Source organism: Zootoca vivipara, chromosome Z1, assembly GCF_965207765.1.
Source record: "Zootoca vivipara chromosome Z1, rZooViv2.hap1.1, whole genome shotgun sequence".
NCBI lineage: Eukaryota > Metazoa > Chordata > Lepidosauria > Squamata > Lacertidae > Zootoca > Zootoca vivipara.
Window position 1 is genome coordinate 14,980,566 of NC_142583.1, and position 8,654 is coordinate 14,989,219.

The window sequence follows — 8,654 nt, forward strand, 5'->3', positions numbered from 1 at the left end:
TCTCCTTGGCTCAGGGGTCACGTAACTCCATACCCTCCAACATTTTCCCGATGAAAATAGGGACGCCCTTAGGAAAAGCAGGACATTCCGGGATCAAAACGGAAACTGGGATGCAGAGGGTTTTTTTCTAGACAAATAGGTGCCAGTACCCATCAGTTGTTAAAACAACAAAAAGAGGTGCCGGTGCTGCGTACCTTTGACTACTCCATGAAAGAATCCATGTAAATCCAGAGCTGTCCCTGGAAAATAGGGACCCTTGGAGGGCCTGCAGGTGACACCGCAGGGATGGCGAGGTATATTTTCAGCATCTCATATGGCGCTGCCCTATGACTGTTTCTTCAATAAGTAAATTCCTCGTGTAAGTTTTGAGGGGCTTAGCCAGAGACATTTCAGCACCTGAAGCAGACCCCCAACATTAAAAAACTTCCCTATATGGGGCTGCCTTCTAAAAATTGTGTAGTTCTTTATCTCCTTGACATCTGATGGGAGGGCGCCACCACCAAGAAGGCCCTCTGCCTGGTTCCCTATAGCTTCACTTCTTGCAGTGAGAGAACCACCAGAAGGCTCTCGGAGCTGGACTTCAGTGTCCAGGCTGAACAATGTGAGTGGAGACACCCTCCATTTCTAGTATGCTGTTGGCTTTTATAGTCCATACCGTAGGAACCAAAGGTCAACACAAATGCACATGAGCCACTTCTAATTGTAATGTAAAGATTAGGGATGCTTTGAGTGTCAGGACAGCTGCATCAGCCCAAGTTGCTGCTAGAGCTGCTGTAGCTTGAATTGAGCTGTAGGAATGCAAAATGTGTGCGGGGAATATATACAATTTAATTTGACTGGAATGGTTTTGCTCTAGCCATGGGGCCATAAATAAAGCCATAAAGCAAAACTGACCGTGGGCAGTCTACCCATTAATTATTGGCAAAATGCTTGCTGCCAATAAAAGCTGTTTCACCACTGTGGCGCTCCATATTCTGTTTTATTGGCAGTGTATCATGTGTCTTGCTCAGGTTATTGTATTTTCATGCCATGGCAGTGTCACTTGTCCCTTTGTTGCCAGGAAGTCAATGTGCTATACAGCCGATGGCATTATCAGTTCTTGTATTTCCTTAGCTTCAGGAGTGGCTCAAATTAAGGCCATCCTACCATTCTGTCACATACCAGAAAATTTCTCAGTCTTGAGTCTGAGACTTCAGATACGTAAAATGTGGAATACTTGCCTGTATTTTTAATTATTTACACTTCAATCCAATGAATATTTACTCAGAAGTAAGTCTTGCTGTGCTCAATGGGGCCTATCCCCTAGCAGGTGTTAAAGGATTTTAGCCTTGGTTTTCTTTTTTTATTTGTCACACACTTTTGCATCTCTGAGTGGTGCTTATTTTTCTACTGAATGGCGCTAGTACCACCACACCCTTCTACATCATAAATTTGTCTTGGACACAGCATTGTCTCTACAGATCTTGTTCTCTGTTTCTGAGCTCTGTTCAAGGAAGGCTCTTTACTCCAGTGAAGGCTTTCACAAATGGAAAGGGTGCAATTTTCACAAATTCCCCTTTTCTCCCAGGCACTTTCTAACCCCATACAGTGGTACCTCGGTTTATGAACACAATTGGTTCCAGAAGTCTGTTCATAAACTGAAGCGTTCATAAACTGAAGCGAACTTTCCCATTGAAAGTAATGGAAAGTGGATTAATTCGTTCCAGACGGGTCCGCGGAGTACTCAACCTGAAGCGTTACTTAACCCGAAGCATGGGTGCAATTGGTTCCAGAAGTCTGTTCATAAACTGAAGCGAACTTTCCCATTGAAAGTAATGGAAAGTGAATTAATCCGTTCCAGATGGGTCCGCGGCGTTCATAAACCGGAAATTCATAAACCAAGGTGTTCGTAAACCGAGGTTCCACTGTATAGCATGCTGGCTTGTGGGGGTAAGGGGAAAAACAACAAAAATAACCTCACCATGGACAAATAATGCCCACAGGACTTAAGAGCTTTCGGAGAGATGCAATTGAATGTAACTCAAGATTAAAAGCAACAGTTAGGACTAGTGGACAGGTCAGTTATGGATCAAATATAAAAACATTCTAAAAAATATCCTGTAGTCTTTAAGTAACAATGCTGTTGACAACGGAGGCTTGCTTTTCTTATGTGTTCATTGTGTAAAATGAAAATATGTTGCATGAGTTTTTGTTTTGCTTCAGTTTTTTAATTGCCCCCCTTTCCCCCCTCTTTTGGCCTCAGGTGAAAAGCCTTACAAATGTACTTGGGAAGGTTGCACATGGAAGTTTGCTCGATCTGATGAACTAACACGGCATTTCCGCAAGCACACAGGAGTCAAACCCTTCCAGTGCCCAGACTGCGACCGTAGCTTTTCCCGCTCCGACCATCTTGCCCTTCATAGGAAACGCCACATGCTAGTCTGAATCACCCTTCCTTCGGCTCTCTTCATATCTCCTTTCTTTTTATTTTTAACCTGTGCATTTTAAGTTAGATTCAGCGGGCCTGAATCTCTGGATTAATAGCCTTGAAACCTTCCCTATGGTCAGTAAGAGATGTTTGCTTGACCCTTCTTTGCCCTTGCCACGGGTCAGACCTACAGAATGTGAACATTTTTTTCCCCTGGGGGTTGCTAAGCAAACCCTTGCTTGCCAGCAAGCAGATTAAATTTCTGTGAGACTTAAAAGAGATCTTGTAATCGAGCTGGCTAGTTTTGCCATTTAATTAACCAGCATATGTTGATCATAGTCACTGTTGTTGGGAATCCAGCCTGCTAGTCCTTGCCAGAGACTCTGTACCCTGTAATGGATGCGTGTCTCCTTTTTATGCTCAGCAATGCAACGAATGGATCCTTTCCAGTGTGGTTGGTTGTAGAAGCATGTTCCACAAGACACTTTTTGGATGTGTTCTAAAAAAAGAGAGAGAATCCTCAAACTGGGAGTGAATGGAAAAATATTTGACTGATGAGTGGCTGTTTATCAGCAGAAATGTTGTCAATGCATCGTGTTGTACAACCTGACCGACATTGCCTCTCTTTTGTCTGTTGTGTAGAATGCTAGCTTGTGTTTGCCTGGATATAGTGCCTCAGTAGATTCATTAAGCAAAGACCTTCTTGTGATGTAGTTATCTGTGTTTTTTGTGTTCAGCTGTATGAATGGAACACACATGGTACTCCTATGATGTGGCATTCAATGATACATGCAATAATCTACCTCACTGAGGAGGTGTGGTAGGTATATTCTTTTCTCATCACTCCTCTGCATTTCCTGTTGTCTACACAAGGTCTCCTTGGCACAGTTTAGAAGCAGCAACCTTTTCAGCAAAGTGAAGCTGAACTGCTCGGTGTTGGAAATGATTTTCACCCAAGGCACCACCATATTCATAATATAAGTGAGGAAGACAACCTCTGAATTTAAGCACTTCTGTAGATCTCAAAATTTGAGTATCGCAAATGGAAAAGGTACACTTTGATCTCTCGTTGCCATGTTCCACAGAAGAGTTTCATGAAGTGTCTCAAGTGATTTGTAATGCAATCATGTTAAGGAATGGTAAAATACACAACCAAAAAATATTTCTTTAAAAATCCAGCATGGTTGATACTATTCCGTATCCTCTAGAGATTTCATGGAAAGATTAGAAGGAAAGAAAAATTACTCTCTTCACCAGTGTGGCTACGAGCTCTTGTTAGAATTATGGGTCATTTGGCTTCCATATTTTTTTAAAATGGAGAGAAATATATATTGAGGCCAGCAGCAATAAGGGGAATGAACAACAGAGGAAAGGAACTCGTAATCTGCTAGGAAACACTTTATCGAAATCAACTGTTGTAATCAAATGCGTTTTGAGTTAACCACCCCTTCAGGGGCAACCTGTTTCATTCAACACTGTCAAAGTAGTAGTGTGCTTCTACTGTTTCATATACTGTGTTGGGCTTCCATAGTTCATTTCTATAAACTATTTTCTAGCACTTTTGTAGTCCTGTCTCCTCTTTTCTTCCACAGAAAACTAATCTACAGCTGGGTGCTTACTTAGCTTGGTGACTCTCTCCCATTGAAATCAGATGTAACAAAGTAACTGGGTGGATCATGGCCATCATTTTTTTGTGTCATGCACCCTGTATGTGCACACCTGTTCTAGATAGGCCTTGTACATTTTTTTTCTCAGATTCCATTTGCTTTGTAAATCCCAGGAAACTTCAAATTGCTTAAGGCTGCAATCTTTTACACACTCACAGCAGAAAGCAACATTGACAAGCAATGGGACTTAATTTTCTTGTTTAAATTAAAAGTAAATGTTATATCAAAAAGTATAAATTCATAGCAATAAAGGTTCGAACACTGAAAAAGAGCAATAACAGTCTCCCCTACCCTGCCCCCTTCTACCCATCATGGTTCCTTCCATCTAAATTTCGTGCAGGATTGAATAATGGCAAGAAATTCATCTCTTCTGTTTTCCATAACTAATAGACAAAAAATCATGTCTAGATCGTCAATTCAGTAACTTCATTAACTAAGGATCTTAATATATTTTGAGATACATTTTTAATTTATTCTTGGCAAGATGGCGACGGCAGAGGATGCATTGATTTAAACTCTATGATAGCCATGTGGTTTCAACGGTCTTATTAGCTTTATCAGCTTTCTAATAGTTTTAGACCTTAGTTTTAGCTTTTATCAGCTACCTGTCCCAGTACTTTACCAGCTCCGGCATTTTACTTTTTAGCATCCTCTACAAATTTTACTTTTTGCATCCTCTTCAAAGCCACTGGAGAAAACCCAGAGACCATCTGCCTATCTGAGTGATAAGTGGAGACTCCCTGAGACCAGCCTGACATGATATAGAACTGCTGTCTTCCTTCAAACTGATTTATTCATTTATATAAGTTTAAAAAGAGGTACAAATAGGGACTTAAATTTCTGAGTAGACATGTATAGGATTGTGCTGTGACATTTTCTTCCCTTCAAGAAACCATGCACTTTCCCACTCCTGAAAGGAAAACGTTCACAGAATATGTCAGAAGGCTGATATGGAAGAGTTGCCACTTAATTAATTGCAAGGAAGTTGAGACAGGTTGTTGAGAACAGTATCTTTGTTGAATGCAATAATAAAACATTCCGCAGAGTGACAGATGCAGAATTCAGCTTGTGAGCTGCTATTGTGAAATCAGAAGAATAAAGGTAAATTTGGGAAGGAAGAGATAAAGTAATTGCTTCCTACAGTTTTTTAAACTTTAAAGCCAAACCCAGAAGTATTTGAAACTTCACCTAGTTGGATGGTATAGGTGCTTCATATAATCTCTTTCTCAAGAAATTAAACTGACAGAGCAAGGGAACTGTTGGCTTGTTCAGTGTAATCAGTAACGTGTGTATTGTGGCTGTTTCACAATCAAACCTTGCAAGAATTAGGAATGTTCAAGACCAGCCTGGAAATCCAAAGAACAATCCAGTTAAAAGTGTGGCAAAAAAAAAATTGCTTTGCTAATAGCTAGTTTAAACCAGGAATAATTGTACTGAAGCATCTGCAACCCATTCCATCAAAATATAAATGGAGCAAGAAAAACCTCTCTAGTGTTGCCAAGCAAATCTGGAAAACACATTATTTTCTGTTGTGTTGACACAACTTAAAACTACTCTGTTGCTAACATGGAAAAACACTGAACGTGGAAACTTGGTGAGATTTCTAAGTGTCGGCAACACAGGAGTGGGAACTGTGGAGCACAGAGTGCCATACTAGGATTCGAAATTTAATTCCTTTGGATCCCTCCAAAAATAAGATTCCCCCCCCTTTCCTACATTAAAACGTAACAGATACTATGCCTAAGCATGGCTGAAATTGCTTTTTTTCCATTTAGGATGTTTAGCGGTGCTTGGCTTAAAGTGCCTTTGATTACAATTCCACACTTGGAGAGCTACCACTCATCAGATTTTTCGTTCAGATATGTCTTCAAAGACTCATTCATTTGTGGTGGTGCTACATGTTACCTTTCATTTTTTTAAAAAAAACTTTCTGCTATATTAATTATTCTCACAATCCATCTGAAGTTAAGTAGTTTCAAGTATGTAGCAACATTTGAGTTTATACCATAAAACGCCAGGAGGAAACCTGCCCTGACCCACCTTTTTTAAAAGAAAGAAAGAAAGAAAGAAAGAAAGAAAGAAAGAAAGAAAGAAAGAAAGAAAGAAAGAAAGAAAGAGAAAGAAAGAAAGAAAGTTTCTGGAATGCTCTACTGTGTATCAAATATATGGGCTTTAAAAAAAATCGCAGCAGGGTGAGCAGAAAATGACCTGCAATACAAAATAGAAATGCCCCCTCTAAGATGGTTTATTAATGTCAAATAAAACAAATTATGTGGCTAGTTAAATTCAGGCAAGCGCAGTTACAAGATTCCACATTTTATCTGAATGCTTCTGTATATAACTCTGGGATTCAAAGAGCAAACTATATGGCCAAAGGCTTGTTTAGGTGTGATGAGATTTTTATCTTTTCTGCGCCTTTGATTATTGCTAGTTGCAGTCTAAATCGGGAAGGACTATTCCAGCTCAAACACTTTTTGTTTATAAGTCCCCTGCACTTCAAAAATGTTTTTCTATGTACCGGTAGTGGGAAATTGGAAAACACTGATGTTTAGCAAATAGGAGTCAGAAAGCAAATGGAACTGGTTGCATATTTTCAACCAGGGCTTCAGGCTCTGCGTTGGATACAAAGGTTCTCTTCTGATGGAGTCTTCTTCCAGCAGAGGAAGGGAACTTTGGATCTAATTCTATATTTGCATAATTTGCATATTACTAGGGAGATAGAAAGCCTTTACTCTGGAGTAGATCTGTTGAAATCAGTAGATAAGAATCCATGCTCTGATACGACAGTCAAAGTCTAGTCTCCCACCAGCTTGAAAGTAGCTGCATTGCCCACTTTAATTCTGTGGTTCTTATGGTGGGGAGCAGGCCTGTTTTCAGTAAGTGTATTTTAGCCATGCAAATGTCCTCATCTCTAATCCAGATTGTAACACGTGTCTTGAGTGTGCCAGGAAAATACAGGCAACCACTGGCCAGAGAGTAAATTCCAATTCCACACACCCCCTCCCCCAAAATGCGGCTTTTGGGACACTGCATTTGCCACATAGAGCTTCCTGCTACTGCTTGTCCTCCACTATTGCAAGTGGAGGTAGTCTTTTGCCTACTGGGGGTGGGAGACATGTAATTGCAAGAGAAGAGGCTCAAGCAATTGTGAAAAGTGGGTGGTTAGCAAATGAGGAAGAATCACTTGTGTTTGGGGAAGCAGTACACAGTCCAAATAATTAAAAGTTACTTTTCTAAACAAACCATGTGCACTAGTAGTATTCCACTGTACAGAATGCAAATTATAGGATACTGTTGATCATGTTTTCAGTTAAATAGCATTATGGGTTGTTCCAAGAGGGATTGTTCAGAGTGAAGCTGATATTTCTATAAAGTGGTTTTAATTGCACACTGTAGTTCCAGTTTTAACACACAACACAAAACCTTTTAATTGCAGGATCTTCTTTGTGTTCTGTTCAAACTTAGCAAGGTGTAGATGAATGCAAATCCTTTCCTTTTAAAGTATTTTATACATATTATTTGAAAAGGGCTATAATAATTCCCATTACATTTTACAAATATTAGCACTTTCTTGATATTTATGTATTTTAAATGTTATACGGTCAAAATAATCTTCCTGCTTAGCATCTCTTAAACCTTTTCCTGCAAATGTAGCAGGGCTATTACATTTACTTTAAAACTTGTATAAAAATATGCAGAATTTTTTAAAAAATAAAATGTAATATATTTTATAAGCTAATAATAATCGGGTAATTAAAGGTTTCTAGCATGCATTCCTATCATTTGCAGATACTGAAGCATTTTGGTAATCTTTCTCACTAAATATGTGAATGTTTTAATGTAACTTCACTTTCTATTTTTGGTAGTCCAATGGGAATTCAGTAATGACATTTTGTCATGTCAAACTGTGAACATAATTTGTACTGTACAGTCCTCATATGTTATAAATAGTATACTATATGTATTATACTTGTTAATAAAACAAGACAAATATTAAATGTCAATATGTAGTTAAAACTCTCCCTCAAAACTTGCACACTCCCCCTCCCCCCGAATCTTGATTTCGCTAAATGGCAGTTGTCCTTAGATACAGCCCTGTATCCTTTAGGAGAGCTGGAAGTAGTAGCATTTGAGAAGGATCTTTGCTACTAATTAATTTGGCGACTCACCTAAGAAAGTTGGTTGACTGCAAATATCACAGCAGATCGTCATATCATATTCAACACACCTGACACATGCAGGCCGCCATTGCACATGCATCACTAGCCAGATCAGGAATCGTGGCCCTGAAATCAGATGTGTATATTGCTTATCTGTGCTGCATTACTATCAATAAAATACACATTCGGCATTTCTATTCTGGCGCAAATAGTCACATGTACAAACTGTTGTTATTTTTCAAAATTATTTTATGCACAAGTGAAGTTGGATAATTTAAAGTGCACTTTACCAAACAATGTTTCTTCGCTTGATTAAAGGTAAAGGACCCCTGACAGTTAAGTCCAGTTGCGAACGACTGGGGTTGCGGTGCTCATCTCGCTTCACTGGCCGAGGGCGCTGACGTTGTCCTCAGATAATTT

General features: G+C 39.4%; 1 protein-coding gene across 2 annotated transcripts in view; it reads left to right on the forward strand.

Moving 5' to 3' along the window:
- The window catches only part of KLF3 (KLF transcription factor 3), a 43,699-nt gene extending 35,621 nt beyond the window's left edge, over positions 1–8,078 (forward strand). For both annotated transcript variants that reach the window (XM_035111894.3, XM_088658723.1), the window contains one exon: positions 2,243–8,078. In XM_035111894.3, the coding sequence (XP_034967785.1) occupies positions 2,243–2,424 (182 nt within the window). In that variant the 3' untranslated portion in view covers positions 2,425–8,078. The remainder of the gene's footprint in view (positions 1–2,242) is intronic.
- Positions 8,079–8,654: the final 576 nt, after the last annotated feature.